This window comes from Sinocyclocheilus rhinocerous, unplaced genomic scaffold, assembly GCF_001515625.1.
Source record: "Sinocyclocheilus rhinocerous isolate Xijiao unplaced genomic scaffold, SAMN03320098_v1.1 scaffold3000, whole genome shotgun sequence".
Classification (NCBI taxonomy): domain Eukaryota; kingdom Metazoa; phylum Chordata; class Actinopteri; order Cypriniformes; family Cyprinidae; genus Sinocyclocheilus; species Sinocyclocheilus rhinocerous.
In genome coordinates, this window is record NW_015639757.1 from 289,269 (window position 1) to 307,593 (window position 18,325).

Consider the following 18,325-nt stretch of genomic DNA (forward strand, 5'->3'; position numbering starts at 1 on the left):
GTGACGTAGACATGTGGGGGCGTGTTAGAACGAACCGTTTTAGGTAGGCGTGGTTGACTCTTAACTTTTATAAAGAATATCTCTTTGGATTTGAGACTTTAGTCTTTGCAACTTTACAGATCTTCTTTATGCACCAAGAGTTTGTAACACTCCAAAGAGAAAGGAAAAATTGAAATCGCATCATATGACCCCTTTAAACACTTGTGAGCACAATATTTATTAATAATAACATTCAAGCTCACATTGACGTTCTTGACAGACTTTATGAAACATTTACACCATTTACAACTTTAATTACAATTTTGCTTTGATGTGATGATTTCATGTGCAATCTAATTTGGTCCTTTTTCCCTGATGATGTTCAGGCAGGTTCTTGCTGGTTTGGTGCAGGTCTAGCTGGTGAAGTGCTGCTTACCAGCAAAAAATAGTGGGGTAACCAGCACTCCAGTATCCAAAAAACAACATATGCACAAGACCAGTAGTGATTGTCTTGATAGCAAGGTTATCAGCCTTATATTAAGGTCAATATGATGGTGTCAGACTGCGTACCACCAGTGTCTCTTGAGGGGCTTGTCACTGTGCCTTTCCTGTCAGCTTGTTAGTGTGCATGTGAGCATGTGTGTGAGGGTGTATTTCAGTCATCATGACTTTTGCTGTGAAATTGTGAAACTGTTTTAAATTGAAAATTTGGAATTGTGAACTTGAAATGGACTGAATATTAGAAATAAAAGTAACTAAAATGTGATTTGATGACTAAAATGCATATGTAGTGAGGTTAATTGGGCTGCTAGAGTATGCAAAAAAAAAAAAAAAAAAGATTTTCTGGAATAAAGGATTTTTTTAATCTGTATTTTCCCCAGTTTTCTAGTAAAATATATATATTTCTCATCTAATATTAAGATACATTTATTTGAGAAGCATAATTGGGAGATATATTAAGCATAGGTGGAGGAGGGTGAACCAACTTCAGGGTAAGGCTAAGTGTAACGAATCAATCCACTGAAGGCGAGTGTAGTGAAGAACCCAAGTGCAGTTTATTTACAGAGTGATCCAAACATCCAAACAAGATACACAGACTTGACTTGACGAGGCATGAACAGACTTGACTTGACATGAACAGACTTGACTTGACGAGGCATGAACAGACTTGACTTGACATGAACAGACTTGACTTGACGAGGCATGAACAGACTTGACTTGACATGAACAGACTTGACTTGACGAGGCATGAACAGACTTGACTTGACATGAACAGACTTGACTTGACGAGGCATGAACAGACTTGACTTGACATGAACAGACTTGACTTGACGAGGCATGAACAGACTTGACTTGACATGAACAGACTTGACTTGACGAGGCATGAACAGACTTGACTTGACATGAACAGACTTGACTTGACGAGGCATGAACAGACTTGACTTGACATGAACAGACTTGACTTGACGAGGCATGAACAGACTTGACTTGACATGAACAGACTTGACTTGACGAGGCATGAACAGACTTGACTTGACATGAACAGACTTGACTTGACGAGGCATGAACAGACTTGACTTGACATGAACAGACTTGACTTGACGAGGCATGAACAGACTTGACTTGACATGAACAGACTTGACTTGACGAGGCATGAACAGACTTGACTTGACATGAACAGACTTGACTTGACGAGGCATGAACAGACTTGACTTGACATGAACAGACTTGACTTGACGAGGCATGAACAGACTTGACTTGACATGAACAGACTTGACTTGACGAGGCATGAACAGACTTGACTTGACATGAACAGACTTGACTTGACGAGGCATGAACAGACTTGACTTGACATGAACAGACTTGACTTGACGAGGCATGAACAGACTTGACTTGACATGAACAGACTTGACTTGACGAGGCATGAACAGACTTGACTTGACATGAACAGACTTGACTTGACGAGGCATGAACAGACTTGACTTGACATGAACAGACTTGACTTGACGAGGCATGAACAGACTTGACTTGACATGAACAGACTTGACTTGACGAGGCATGAACAGACTTGACTTGACATGAACAGACTTGACTTGACGAGGCATGAACAGACTTGACTTGACATGAACAGACTTGACTTGACGAGGCATGAACAGACTTGACTTGACATGAACAGACTTGACTTGACGAGGCATGAACAGACTTGACTTGACATGAACAGACTTGACTTGACGAGGCATGAACAGACTTGACTTGACATGAACAGACTTGACTTGACGAGGCATGAACAGACTTGACTTGACATGAACAGACTTGACTTGACGAGGCATGAACAGACTTGACTTGACATGAACAGACTTGACTTGACGAGGCATGAACAGACTTGACTTGACATGAACAGACTTGACTTGACGAGGCATGAACAGACTTGACTTGACATGAACAGACTTGACTTGACGAGGCATGAACAGACTTGACTTGACATGAACAGACTTGACTTGACGAGGCATGAACAGACTTGACTTGACATGAACAGACTTGACTTGACGAGGCATGAACAGACTTGACTTGACATGAACAGACTTGACTTGACGAGGCATGAACAGACTTGACTTGACATGAACAGACTTGACTTGACGAGGCATGAACAGACTTGACTTGACATGAACAGACTTGACTTGACGAGGCATGAACAGACTTGACTTGACATGAACAGACTTGACTTGACGAGGCATGAACAGACTTGACTTGACATGAACAGACTTGACTTGACGAGGCATGAACAGACTTGACTTGACATGAACAGACTTGACTTGACGAGGCATGAACAGACTTGACTTGACATGAACAGACTTGACTTGACGAGGCATGAACAGACTTGACTTGACATGAACAGACTTGACTTGACGAGGCATGAACAGACTTGACTTGACATGAACAGACTTGACTTGACGAGGCATGAACAGACTTGACTTGACATGAACAGACTTGACTTGACGAGGCATGAACAGACTTGACTTGACATGAACAGACTTGACTTGACGAGGCATGAACAGACTTGACTTGACATGAACAGACTTGACTTGACGAGGCATGAACAGACTTGACTTGACATGAACAGACTTGACTTGACGAGGCATGAACAGACTTGACTTGACATGAACAGACTTGACTTGACGAGGCATGAACAGACTTGACTTGACATGAACAGACTTGACTTGACGAGGCATGAACAGACTTGACTTGACATGAACAGACTTGACTTGACGAGGCATGAACAGACTTGACTTGACATGAACAGACTTGACTTGACGAGGCATGAACAGACTTGACTTGACATGAACAGACTTGACTTGACGAGGCATGAACAGACTTGACTTGACATGAACAGACTTGACTTGACGAGGCATGAACAGACTTGACTTGACATGAACAGACTTGACTTGACGAGGCATGAACAGACTTGACTTGACATGAACAGACTTGACTTGACGAGGCATGAACAGACTTGACTTGACATGAACAGACTTGACTTGACGAGGCATGAACAGACTTGACTTGACATGAACAGACTTGACTTGACGAGGCATGAACAGACTTGACTTGACATGAACAGACTTGACTTGACGAGGCATGAACAGACTTGACTTGACATGAACAGACTTGACTTGACGAGGCATGAACAGACTTGACTTGACATGAACAGACTTGACGTGGCATGAACAGACTAGACTCACCGACAGCAGGTTACAAAATTAATACACGACCAGAACTATGGGAACATGATGGCTACTTATATCAGACAATGAGGATCACATGACAAGAACAAACCAATGGGAAACAAGACACATGACTAGGACTACCAATCAGAACATGACACATACACAAGGCAGAGATACATGAGGGAAGGGAAGCATGACACTAACAGCAGGAAACAATTACAAAATAAAAGACATGGAAAACATGAACATGAAACAAAACCCAAACACCACATTACACTAAGTAGCCTAATGTTAGTGTAATTCAGGGGTGGTTCTACACCCTTTTTAGGTGGGCTTAGGCATTTCAGCCATGACTCATCTGAACGCCTCTGATTGGTCATTGCATTGTGTGTGATTGGTTATAATACTCAATGCTGAAAAACACACGAAAATAAATATGGTGCAACCTGAGCTTAATTTAATGCCGCAGTCTACACTTTTCATTCATTTTCACTTTATTCGCAACAGACGTAATAGATTTAGTTTAATTGTGCAGGGGCATTTTTGTCCAATTTAGTGGCATTATTGCCCCAAGTCCCCGTGGCCAGAGGAAGGCTTACACATGCTCCGCCTATGATATTAAGATGTGTTTTCAGAGTCTTGCTTTATGTTTACTTTTCTTACTCATTTGGGAAGGTTTTTTTTGTTGGTTTTTTTTACTTAAGAATGAACCTTACCACATTTTTATGGTTAAAATAAAATAAAATAATGTTAATGCTGTAAGCCCAAGAATCAGGCCAGATTTTTTTTTCTTTTTTTATCTATGCAAAAGCTTACATTCTGCAGCTTTGATATCTCATCAAAAGATTGTGAAGGTGCCATATCTAATATCAAATCCTTCAGTAGGTCATATAGAAGATTTAATATCATAACTGCTTTTCACATCACTGGGTTGAAAACATTATGGACATTGTGTTATGGAATTTTATAAACGCAAACTTTTTTTCTAGTAGCACTTTGCCATAGATTAGTGTTGAAAAATGATAGGGAGTGTTATGCTCGTATCAATTTACAAGCTCAATTTGACAGAGCTAAATAGTTTTACTTTAAGTTCTTATTGCCTGACATTACTGAGAAATTCTCTGCATGACTTTGAACACTGCCCTTTGAGAGGAGTTGGTAATAAAATTTGACGAAGGAGCCCTGCAGGAGAAAGCGTGGGATCATTTGTGACTTTGATGACACTGTCATTATATAGTGGAGTGATCTCTACTGAAAACAACACATCAATGCATATGCCTCATTTAATGATTTTATCATATCATAAGAAGATCTTTGTACCTGGTTAGGATAAATTATCTCTGTTTTTATTTTTTTATTATTTATTTATTTATTTTATTTGAATCAAAGACAGCATAGTTTCAGCTTAGTCATCTCAACATTTGCATCTCAGCGTTATATTTAAGCTATGTGCACAGTCAAGTGCTTGTTGCTACTGTGAGTCAGAATGAGTCAGAATGGACAGAAATGTCTTGGGAAAGAGAATAAGTCTGGATGTTATAATAATGCTGGTTCTTACTCTTGTACTGTGGTAGGGTTCGGCGGACCGTCAGGACTCAGGGGCCACTGAGGAGAAGGAGAAGAATGCCCAAGTCCAGCTGGAGAAGGCCAAGGTAGATTGCAACTCCATAATTCAGCTGCCCATTCCTGCTACCAGTGACGTTGGCCACAAGGACCGAAATATATCACAGCTTTAGATGTACTCATAAATTTTGCATGGCTTTTTCCTCTGTCAAAGTAACAAGGGAGCTGTGTCAAAAAGCTAATCACCAAATGCCTTGGTTGAAACAGCACATCAGTGTTAAATCTTGTACTCTACAAAATCAATGCTCTACATGCAACTGACAAACAATAGCTACAATTACCTTTTCTTCTGTTCTTTTACACAGTCCAAAAACAGATAAGAAGCACCGTGGCAAACCATGAAAGAGCAACAAACACTTGGTGTTTTATCATCGGCACTTTACAGTCCAGTTATGCTCGACTTTTAAAAACTGAATGAAACCCCCCTAACTGTGTCAGTGAGCTCCCTGAGGTCCTTTTTAATTAAGGTACTGAGCAGACAGCATCATGTCCTGCTTCAGTCCACCATCTCCCACAGAGCATCGCCTTTAAAAAACTAGGCTATAAGCAGCTAGACTGCTATTGTGTTGACATTTGACTTTCTTTTAATTAAATACCAAATTATAATACAATAAATTAATAGAACAAAGTGATTTATTTATTATTGTGTTACCAGGCAGTATTTTTGAATATGGAAAACTGGATTAGTATTTTTTTTTTTTTAAGTTAGAAAAAGGTTATACATTGTGAAATAGAGTAAGCTAATGTTCTCAGACTTTTTTAAGGCTCAGGCAATCCTTTAATGGCGATTAAAAAAAAAAAAAAAGTATACCAGATTTTCTTAAAAATTCACTAACTAAAAAGCATGAGAATGTGATTATTTTGTCCTTTTTAACCGTAAATGTAATATGAAATATCAAATCCTTCAGCAGGTCATATAGAAGATTTAATATCATAACGCTTTTCACATGACTGGGTTAAAAACATTATAGACATTATTTTACGGAATTTTATAAATACCATTTTTGTTTTATGGTAGGGACTTTGCCATTGATTAGTGTTGAAAAATTATAGGGAGTGTTATGCTAGACTTCCATTTTGCTGACTTTTGACTTCTTTTAAATGAAGTACCAAATTATAACACAATAATTAATTAGGAACAAATAGATTACAGTATTTTAAAATATGGAGACTTGGAGGATTGTTTTTTAAAGAAAAAAAGTTGTACATTGTAATATACAGTAAGCTTATGTTTCCAAATTTTTTGTCTTAAAGTAATCCTTTAATCACTTTTTTTATTTTTTATTTATACCAGATGTAAAAACTTAAAGCATACAATCAATCAATAAATACATAAGACTGTGATTATTGTAACCTTTTTAACTTTAGATTCCTTAATATTTTAAGTTTTTGCTTTATAGGTTTAACCAAGCAAAATAAGGGCAGATTAAGAAATAAACAACACTAGTCAACCAAAAATCTTTATATATGACATCTTCAAATATATTATGCTATCAAAGTACAAATCTGCTGAAGTGTAGCCAAAAGCACTTAAAATGTAATGGGAAGCTGACCCAAGCAAACCAACTGTTTATCTCAGTTGCTACTCTACAATTGTCCGTTCGTCCTGTTACTGTAAATATATGTAAATATGGATGAATCAACACTGATCACATGTAGCCTACCCTGCTGCACTCCATATAAATTATCCTTGCAAATTTTACAGCACTTGAAGGACAAGTTTTAGGTCTTTGCAGATTAAATTAATATGATCTCTTGTGCATTCAGTCTCATCATATATATTCAAATCCGCACTGTCCTCAAGCGTCATAGAGCTGCCAATAGACAGCATTACCCTTTACTGGGCTGATATGGAGCTCTTTGAGAATTAATTTGTGCATTACAATTGGTTTGAAGGTAAATGAATCAAAGCTATTATTAGTAACTTGCCTGGGGCAATGCAGCACATGTGCCGTTGCTCAAATCAGCAGTGTTTCTGTTCCAGCACTCTCCTCAAAGTATCTGTCTGCTGCCATTCACTTATACACAACCTCATGGACACATTTACAAATAAAATGGTAGAACTGAACTACACATGGAGATTTTGTTTACATCTCTAGGTACAGAACAGAAACATACTGTAGCAGTTCATGTGCTCACAAAGGATTCTGATGCAAAAGTGTCACATTCAGTGTTTTTATCAAAAGGTTTCAATCTTTCCTTTTTGTTGCGATTATTCAGTTTAAGCCTGTTGCTTTCGCCGTGCGCACAAACTTCACCTACACTCCTGCAGATGATGACAACGTCCCCATACCAGGGCACGGGGTTTCTTTTGAAGCTAAAGACTTCCTGCATATCAAAGAGGTCAGTGTGTTCCCAGATCACCTGTATGACCATTACGCTGAAGTAAATCAAATTTAAAAGTTGTTGTTTACAGAAATTTAACAATGACTGGTGGATTGGACGGCCTGTGAAGGAAGGGGGAGAGGTTGGTTTTATCCCCAGCCCGGTGAACCTGGAGACAATTCTGATCAGAAGAGAGGTGCAGGCCAGGAAGGCCGCCAAAGCGCTGGCCAAGTAAACAAATCTCATTAATATTGCAGTGTGGAGTCGTCTTTTGTAATCTTTGTGTTCTTATTGCATGAATGAATCAGCCATTTAAATGTGCATAAATTGTGGCAACATTCATTATGTACAAAATGCTTTTTTTCTCGTTACAGTAAAGCGGCTAGTGGTGCCAAAGATGATATGAATGCAAAGAAAGCAGCTCCACCACAAACAGGTGCGCTGACACTTCATGTATCATTATTTGTATTAATTACTGAATTGAACTACATTATCTACATTAGCATGTAGGTTTCCCTTTATAATTTATTATTCTTTATTTGTTATTATCCACTTATCTGGACAAAAAGTATGTATGTGGAACATAAATAACATTATCATTTTATGTTTCTGTGTGCAATTAAATTTCTAATTTTTAAAAAATTATCCTTTAGTTCAGCAAGTGAAGAAGAAATCGGTGAGCAAATACATAATGCTGTGATTATGACCTCGTCACACACACATTTATGTTTATATTCATATATTGCCTGTTTGTTTAAACATATTTTCACCCAGTTTCTTTGACTGCAGGGAGAGCAACTGGCTGCATATGATGTTGTGCCTTCCATGCGTCCTGTGGTCTTCATGGGGCCTTCGCTAAAGGGCTATGAGGTGAGGGCCATTTGCTGTGCAATGTTCAGTGAGTCATTCACTGTCCAAACTCTCTGAGGATCTTCAGCTGCTTTGAAGGAGCCAGTGGCTCAGAATACATATGAAAATATATTACTCTTAACTTAAAACAAGTACTATTCTTATTTTAAATTGTGTATAATGTGTCTTATAGGCTAGCACAACCTGATGATTATATTCTTATGTTCTCTTGTGCCACACTTATGCTGTACAAATATGTACTGCCCTCTACTGTACATAACGGAAACTACACTTTTATGAAACACTGTTAATGGTGTTTTCTACCTTTTATTTTTATTTACAGGTTACAGACATGATGCAAAAAGCTCTCTTTGATTTTTTAAAACACAGATTTGAAGGAAGGTATGGTACACATGATTAAGGAGTTAATGGACTGTTGATTCATTACAAAGGAATCTTTACTATAATAATAATTGTGTGTAGACAAATAGAGTATTGTGACTTTTCTAATATGTAAATCCATTGCTAGAATTACTATCACCCGGGTGACGGCAGATATTGCACTTGCCAAGCGATCGATCCTCAACAACCCCAGCAAGCACGCCATAATGGATCGCTCCAACACCCGTTCCAGTTTAGGTAATCACTACTTGCTGTTTTCTTAATGTTTTTATGTCTGTATGTCATTCCATACAGAGTACACAATATATTATAAATGTATTGGCTTCAAATATTGAACAATCAATTTAATGCAGAATCAGAGAGAGTCTAGAAAGAATGTATTTTGTCATTGAACACAAACATATAAATATACATTACTTATGTATTAATAAAGCAAATTGATAATTAACTATTTAACATTGGGATAATAGAGCTTGATCATGCACTGCAAAAATGTATTCTTAATGAGTACTTTTGTCTCAATTTTCTTTAATACATTCATTTAAGAAGGTAAACTGCATACATAAGTAAACAAGTTAATTTATTTGGTTTGATAGATTTCTTCATAATTGTTTGAAAACAAGACAAAAATACTGATTAATACAACTATTTTGCAGTGTGTTCAGAAAAGAAAAAAAAGATCCCACTTACAGAGAAACTCCCACTGCTTTTAAATTGTATTTCTCACAACACTCAAAGTTGTATCTTTTCATTGTAATTATTAAATGGCTGTTCAACATTAGTGGGTGTGTTTTCTCACCAAGTGTGGATCTGAGGTGTGTAGCTAGCTTTGTTAAGGGGATCTGATTGGTTTTCTCCACTCTGTCCCTCACATTGCTCTCTTACCTCAGATGCCGCGGGTATGTATTTCAGCAGTAACCTGTCTCTGTTCCCCAACTCATTCCTGTAGGTGTCATCAGAACTGCTTTACCTCTTAGAGGACACTATAAGTGTCAAAGTCCCCTGCTACTTTTAGTGAAGGTCACTGCTTTCTAAAAGCTTCGGCTTGTGTTAGACACCATAACCACAGAATCTCCATTGACCTTCATAATTTGTGCGTAATTTTATTGGTCAAACAAATGCAAGCCAAAGTATTTAGTGTGCATGTAAGAGTGAGTTTTGTGCTGCTTAATCAGTAATTTTGTCTTGTTTTTCAGAAAAAAGATATAAACATCCTTGAAACAAGATATGTACTTATGTAAGATAATAAGAATAGTTTTTATCTGATTTATGCTTGACAAAAGAAAACTTCCCAATGGAGTAAGAACAAAAGAATGTTTTTATATTTTTACTTGAAAACAATATAAAACAACTGATTAAGAATTCTTTTTTTTACAGTGTGTTGTGAAAGATAATGTTAAACACCATGTGAGATGATTTGGAACTTGTCCTGTTTTTACCATTAAAGTTTTGCTCACTTTGAAGTTTTAAACCTTCATTGTTCTGTTGCATCCTGTGGACAAGGAACTGTTCTGTCAGCATATTTTGATCATCTCTATTTTCCTTGACATATTGCATGACCTGTGTATGGAATGCATTTAGTTTTGAAGATGGGACTTTCACTTTTATACACCCTTTTATATATACTTCATGAAAGTGCAAGAAGCTTTTCATCTTGATCTTTTTTGATAATCTTCCTATGTATATTAGAGGAGTTGGACATAAAAAGCTGCCCATTACATTTGAAGTGCTTTTGGCTACACTTCAGCAGATTTGTACTTTGACAGCATAATATTTTTGAAGATGTCATTTGTAAGGATTTTTGGTTGACTAGTCTCGTTTATTTCTTAATCTGCCCCTACAGCCCAAATCCAAGGAGAGGTTGAGAGGATTTTTGAGTTAGCACGCAGTCTACAGCTTGTGGTTCTGGATGCCGACACCATTAACCACCCTCTCCAACTAAGCAAGACCTCCTTGGCCCCGATCCTGGTGTATGTCAAGATTTCATCACCCAAGGTCAGAAACTCTGTTCAACTTGCAAACATTTTTTCAATAGTCACTTGTTTACTGATGAAACAAACATTATACATTACCGTTCAAAAGTTTGGGGTTAGTAAGATTTTTTATTGTTTAAAAAAAAAAAATTCTCTTAAGCTCACCGAAGCTGTGTATTTGATTAAAAATATAATAATATTATGAAAATAGGATTTTGGTTTAAATTGCTTTCTATTTTAATATATTTTAAAAGGTAATTGTACAATGGAATATTCCTGTGATGGCAAAGCTGAATTTTCAGCATCATTACTCCAGTCAGTCACATGCTCCTTCAGAAATCATTCTAATATGCTGATTTGCTGCTCAAGAAACATTTATTATTATTATCAATGTTGAAAACAGTTATGATACTTAATGTTTTTGTGGAAACCTTGATACATTTTTATGGATTCTTTGATGAATACAATGTTCAGAAGATGCATTTTAAATGTCTTTACTGTGACTTTTGATCAATTAGTATGATCTGTGTTTTGTTTTTTCATTTAAATGATGTTTTTAATAATGCATGTTGTTCATTTAATTTGTATAAATGGTTGTATTGTTACCATAGCTTTTCATTTATAATCTTATAAACTACTTTCTGCAAAAATTAAAAGTATTATTTGCTGGTATGTTCAAGTATTCCATTAGTTTTATGGTGTAAGCTAATAGATGGTATAAAAATTGCCACTAGGAGGCAGAAACAAGATTATTTTGTCAGTACAGCGATACATACCTGATGTGGTACTATATCAACTTGTTTGATAAACTTGTCATTTTTCTGATAGCTACAAATATCTTTTAAAGTGCACTACACCATTCAAAATGATACATATCTGTCATATGAATAAGATCTATCTGTCTGTCACTGGGCTACACAAAGCATAGTTTCATTCACTGCCCAGAAGCTTTTGAATGTGCAGCCATTACATTTACACAGGAAACGCTAGTTTGAGAGAAGACTGGTTGCACAAAAACACTAACCTTTCTCTTGTGACCCAGCGTGACCTAACATCCACTGTTCTTTCACCACCCATGCCTCCCACTCATCCTTCCTGTCCCTTTTTCCTTCCTCTTTTCATCTGCTGTTCAGGTTCTGACAAGATTGATAAAGACCAGGGGCAAATCTCAGACTAAACATTTGAATGTTCAGATGGTGGCCGCAGACAAACTGGCCCAGTGTCCTAATGTAAGTGTGCCCTCTGTTTGTACTTAAATACTAAAGATATTAAAATGTTTTCTGTATGATTGCAGATGACCCTTTGCTAAAAATCCACCTCTTTTAAAGGAATAGTTCACCCAAAAATGTACAGAAAATTTACTCAGACCATCCAAGATATAGATGAGTTGAACAGATTTGGAGAAATTTAGCCTTAGCCTATATCACTCACCAATGGATCCTCTGTAGTGAATGGGTGCCGTCAGAATGAGAGTCCAAACAGCTGATAAAAGCATCACAAAAATCCACAAGTAAGCCACCCAACTTCAATTCTTCAATTAACATCTTATGAAGCGAAAAACTGCCTGTTTGTAATAAATAAATACATCAAGACGGTTTTAACTTCAAACCGTTGCTTCCGGCTAAAATATGGGCCCCCTATGATCTATAATATTGCTTTTTTTCCAGTACACAAAAAAAAGTCATCTTGCCTGAATAAGAAGAGAAATATGCACAGATCAAGCACAGTTTACATGCAAAAACAGTTCTAAGAAATCATTCTAATATGCTGATTTGCTGCTCAAGAAACATTTATTATTATTATCAATGTTGAAAACAGTTATGATACTTAATGTTTTTGTGGAAACCTTGATACATTTTTATGGATTCTTTGATGAATACAATGTTCAGAAGATGCATTTTAAATGTCTTTACTGTGACTTTTGATCAATTAGTATGATCTGTGTTTTGTTTTTTCATTTAAATGATGTTTTTAATAATGCATGTTGTTCATTTAATTTGTATAAATGGTTGTATTGTTACCATAGCTTTTCATTTATAATCTTATAAACTACTTTCTGCAAAAATTAAAAGTATTATTTGCTGGTATGTTCAAGTATTCCATTAGTTTTATGGTGTAAGCTAATAGATGGTATAAAAATTGCCACTAGGAGGCAGAAACAAGATTATTTTGTCAGTACAGCGATACATATCTGATGTGGTACTATATCAACTTGTTTGATAAACTTGTCATTTTTCTGATAGCTACAAATATCTTTTAAAGTGCACTACACCATTCAAAATGATACATATCTGTCATATGAATAAGATCTATCTGTCTGTCACTGGGCTACACAAAGCATAGTTTCATTCACTGCCCAGAAGCTTTTGAATGTGCAGCCATTACATTTACACAGGAAACGCTAGTTTGAGAGAAGACTGGTTGCACAAAAACACTAACCTTTCTCTTGTGACCCAGCGTGACCTAACATCCACTGTTCTTTCACCACCCATGCCTCCCACTCATCCTTCCTGTCCCTTTTTCCTTCCTCTTTTCATCTGCTGTTCAGGTTCTGACAAGATTGATAAAGACCAGGGGCAAATCTCAGACTAAACATTTGAATGTTCAGATGGTGGCCGCAGACAAACTGGCCCAGTGTCCTAATGTAAGTGTGCCCTCTGTTTGTACTTAAATACTAAAGATATTAAAATGTTTTCTGTATGATTGCAGATGACCCTTTGCTAAAAATCCACCTCTTTTAAAGGAATAGTTCACCCAAAAATGTACAGAAAATTTACTCAGACCATCCAAGATATAGATGAGTTGAACAGATTTGGAGAAATTTAGCCTTAGCCTATATCACTCACCAATGGATCCTCTGTAGTGAATGGGTGCCGTCAGAATGAGAGTCCAAACAGCTGATAAAAGCATCACAAAAATCCACAAGTAAGCCACCCAACTTCAATTCTTCAATTAACATCTTATGAAGCGAAAAACTGCCTGTTTGTAATAAATAAATACATCAAGACGGTTTTAACTTCAAACCGTTGCTTCCGGCTAAAATATGGGCCCCCTATGATCTATAATATTGCTTTTTTTCCAGTACACAAAAAAAAGTCATCTTGCCTGAATAAGAAGAGAAATATGCACAGATCAAGCACAGTTTACATGCAAAAACAGTTCTAAACAAATATGTCAGTGGATTTTGATGTGAGAGGACAACAAGAGATGGATTTTTTCACTCGAGAAAGTGATATTATAGCTAGAGGTCACGTATCGATTCGATGTAATGCTAAATTTCACAAAATCTGTTCTGATGAAGAAACAAACTGGTGAACTATTCCTATAACTTTCCAGACTGTCCCATTGGAATGAATTGGGAATTTTCATGATAAGCTCTATTTTCATGTGGATTGGTTAATAAAGTTTTAAGGCGTAATGGTCAATTAATCATGATAAAAAATTGTTTTACCTTGTTATGCACTTGATACATTAACTCTGATAAACTAAGAAAAAAAACTAAGTCTGTTTCTTTAGAAAATCAATATGAACACCCACATTTTGAACCTCTTGGCCTCCTTTTAACACTACCCTTATTTCTAATCCAAGCCTAGCTGGAGGGCCTAATCACAACCTGTCTTGGTATGATTATCAAGAGACTGTTATTTTTACGCTGCATCATGTTGCAAGACACCCAAGGCAGTAGTTGACATAGATTAGCCTCCCAGCATTATCTTGTGTTATGTGCTTCATTTCACTGTCACTTATACTTACCCTTTGTTGTGACATCACTATTGGTCTCTCTCACAGGAGTTGTTCGATGTCATCTTAGATGAGAACCAGCTGTCAGATGCCTGTGAACACATCGCTGATTACCTGGACGCCTACTGGAGAGCCACACACCCTCCTGAAATGGAGCCTCCCACACCCATGCTGGAGAAACTGGCAGAAAACACACTCCCCACCAGCCCCACACCTGCTAAGGTACTGGACACACTCTGAGAAAAACAGGAGATGAATTACTAAGACTGAACATATGCAGACAGCCTGTGGATTTCTAGGAGTGAAAAAAACAACAACTCAAGAAATGCTCTTTAGTCATGTGTTTTCTGGTTGGATGCATAACTAAACATTTTTCGCCCTGTGAATGTGTATAAAATAAACACTTTTCACACACTCACTAGTTTAATTTGTCAAAAGACAGTGATCAACAGTAAATATACACACTATGAGTCCATAAGTTTGGGGTTGGTAAGATTTGTAAATGTTTTTGAATAAGTCTCGTAAGATCACCTACACAGCATTTGTTTTGGTCAAAAATACAGTTGTGACATTACTGTCACAACAGTATAGACAGTAATGTTGTGAAATATTATTACAAAAATAACTGTTTTCTATTTGAATATAGTTTAAAATGTAATGTATTCCTGTGATGGCAAAGCTGAAAATTCATCAACCATTACTTCAGTCTTCAGTGCAACATAATCCTTCAGAAGTCATTCTAATATGATGATTTGCTGCTCAAGAAACATTTCTTATGATTATCGATATTAAAAAGAGTCGGACAGCTTAATACTTTTGTGGAAATCTTGATACATTTTTCCCCTCAAAATTCTCTAAAGAAATGAAAGATCAAAAGAACAGAATTTATTTGAAATATAAATCTTTTGTTAATGTATTTAATGTCACTTTATATACTGTAAATGTAATAAAATAAAAGTAGTAATTTCTTTTTTTTTTTAAGTATTACTGACCTCAAACCTTTCAACGGTTATATACATATATTCATAAAATCATAAAAAGTTCATAAACAGTGTCATTTCCACCACATCTCACATTATTCACATATCATATTTCATCTCAAGTATGCTTCACTGACACTTTTGTTTTATTAGTTACCAAGTACACTAAATTTTCAGTATTATCTTCTCATTGTCTCTTATACCTTCAGTTTAATCCACATTCTAATTAGTTTTCGTTTACTCATGCGTACTTTTGTAAAAGTCTTAAATTATGACTGCTTTGAAACATCTGCAGGCTCCATAAAGTCAGACATTTTGCTTAGTGCTGTGTCATTCTGTGACATTTTCAATTTCCTCCCCACCTCTTACTAAACTTTCTTGGACATTTAAAGAAGACTTGAGCTTTAAGGACCTTTGCTGAGACGGTGGTCTCTCAGGTAAAATGCCTATAGTGTCAACACCTACTAGTTTGTACTTCCTAGTATCCATAGTATTAGTAATAGCCTATTTTAGGTGTTGTAAGTAAACTTTATAATAGGGCAGAAGTGCCACTTTTGTAATTTAGCCCAAGGCTAAACAAGCAATTGCTTTCTTGTATTTTTTTTAATTATTATTAGATTCTACATGAGCTCTTACTTAGGGATTTGCTAAACTACATATTTCAATAATCAACTAGTCAGTGGTGATATCTGAATAATTATAGTGTGGTTTGCTTGTTTCGTTCTCTGATTGGTGGAGATATCTCTGCAGAATCATGGGTAATGTGGTTTTTCATCAGGATTTTTGCAGTTAATCATTAATATTAAAAAAAATAATAATAATAATAATGAGGGCTTATGATGACTTCAAGAAAAGCATATTCCATTAATGAAACAAACTCAAAGTTCACAGTAGGTCTGCCTTTAAAGGTTTAAAAGTTATCATAGAACAGTTCCCCCCATGGAGAAAATGAATGGGATTTTTACTTCTGGAGCCCAAATGCTGCACACTATTTTTGGTTTGTTTCTATTTCAAATGACTCCAAAACTAACAGACATGGACAAGAAGCCACAAAACTCTAATTTTCATGTCATATATCTCGTATACAGGATGAACAGAAAAGCAAGAAATTGACCGCCACCAAGAGAAAAGGATCTCAAGAGCACCAGCAGGAACATCTGCCCCAGGCTCAGGAGACGAGAGAGGAGGAGGAGGAGGAGGAAGAAGAGGAAGTGCAGGAGGAGGCCGAGGAGGAGGAGAGGCTCCTTCGTAGTGAGCCAAAGAGACACAGCCATCATCATCACCACCATCATCATCACCACCACCGCTCCAGCACCAGCCGACCAACAGAGCCCTACAACAAACACCAGCACCACGTGCGCCACCAGCAGCCCGCCGACATGGAGCTGCTTCCTGCTAAAGACACTTCATATACAGAGTCCCGGAGCAGGCACATGCTCCCGGTCGAGGGCGACCCGGACCAAACCGAGGTCTACCACAATAGGACTACCACTCAAAAGGACCATAACCACCACCATCACCACCGACATCACCACCACCGCCGCGGGACCACGGACGTTCAACCGGATTATTCCCGTCTCGGGCAGCAGGACTACGAACTGGAGCACAATGAGCACAACAGGCAACAGAGACAGTCGAGCCAGCTGCGCTCGCACAAACAACCGCACCACAATCACTATCACTACCAGGGACGGGAGCGGGACAGGGAGAGGGACAGGTGTGTAGAGACAGAGGAGTGGACTGAAGACATGTACATTCATCGCTGAGATGGACATTGTTTTAATGCTGCTATGTGAAATGCTGGATACCGTGTACTCAGGACAACATGGTTTCTCTTTCTTTATCCATTCTGCTGCGTCATTGCCTTCTCTGGTCGACATCTAATTTCCTTGATTTTGAGTTTTCATTCATATAATTCTGTGTTCCTCGGGCTTTATATTCGTCTCTTGCTATCAGGGCCATGACTACTGCATTTTTAAATGATTTCAGCACGTTGGTCCTTCCAATCCTGAGTATGTGGTTACATCTCTGCTTGTTACTGTCCCTGTTTTATGATATGTACATATGCAAACTGGTTATGTCTTATACTGCTATGCACTTAGTCTTACCCATTTTTATTTGTAACCCTTGAGAAAGATAACAAAATTTTTTTTTCTGATTTATTTCTTTCTTTATTTTTTAATTGGTCTTCTGTGGAACATGCTGCTACGCTAGTGTTAGATATGAAAATATTAAGAATATAATAAGGGACTAGCCACTTCAGATATATTAAAGGTGACCTATTATGCCCCTTTCTACAATATGTAATATAAGTCTCAGGTGTCCCCAGAATGTGTCTGTGAAGTTTCAGCTCAAAATACCCCACATGATCATTTATTATATCATTTTGAAAATGCCTATTCTGAGAGGAAGCAGAAACACGCTGTTTTCGTGCATGTGTCTTTAAATGCAAATGAGCTGCTACTCCCCGCCCCCTTTTCCAGAGTAGGGCTGTGCCTTTACAGCTGGTAGGTCAGATACTCTGATAAAAAACATCAGTTTGGTTATGATTATCATGTCGATCGCGCTGAAATCATGCGCTTTAAAGCCTTATTAGTTTAAACCTCTGTTATAGTGTTTTCTGAGTGCACACATCCGAAGCACGCGCACAGAAAGCATCTGTCACATGGCATGTGAGTACTAAACTAAGTTCTCTTTCATGTCTTATTGCACTTAAACTGTCAAATACACA

The 18,325-nt window shown here is 37.2% G+C and overlaps 1 protein-coding gene across 4 annotated transcripts in view; it reads left to right on the forward strand.

Annotated features, from left to right (window-relative positions):
- The window catches only part of LOC107751551 (voltage-dependent L-type calcium channel subunit beta-3-like), a 36,649-nt gene extending 18,724 nt beyond the window's left edge, over positions 1-17,925 (forward strand). For 3 of the 4 annotated variants that reach the window (XM_016567289.1, XM_016567291.1, XM_016567292.1), the window contains exons 2-14: positions 5,276-5,353; positions 7,545-7,667; positions 7,741-7,880; positions 8,024-8,085; positions 8,303-8,325; positions 8,439-8,519; positions 8,842-8,900; positions 9,028-9,137; positions 9,791-9,799; positions 10,744-10,895; positions 12,007-12,102; positions 14,663-14,836; positions 16,683-17,925. In XM_016567289.1, coding sequence (XP_016422775.1) covers positions 5,276-5,353; positions 7,545-7,667; positions 7,741-7,880; positions 8,024-8,085; positions 8,303-8,325; positions 8,439-8,519; positions 8,842-8,900; positions 9,028-9,137; positions 9,791-9,799; positions 10,744-10,895; positions 12,007-12,102; positions 14,663-14,836; positions 16,683-17,360 — 1,785 coding nt within the window. In that variant the 3' untranslated portion in view covers positions 17,361-17,925. The remainder of the gene's footprint in view (positions 1-5,275; positions 5,354-7,544; positions 7,668-7,740; positions 7,881-8,023; positions 8,086-8,302; positions 8,326-8,438; positions 8,520-8,841; positions 8,901-9,027; positions 9,138-9,790; positions 9,800-10,743; positions 10,896-12,006; positions 12,103-14,662; positions 14,837-16,682) is intronic. The other variant, XM_016567290.1, reaches the window with a different exon arrangement.
- The last annotated feature ends 400 nt before the right edge of the window (positions 17,926-18,325 follow it).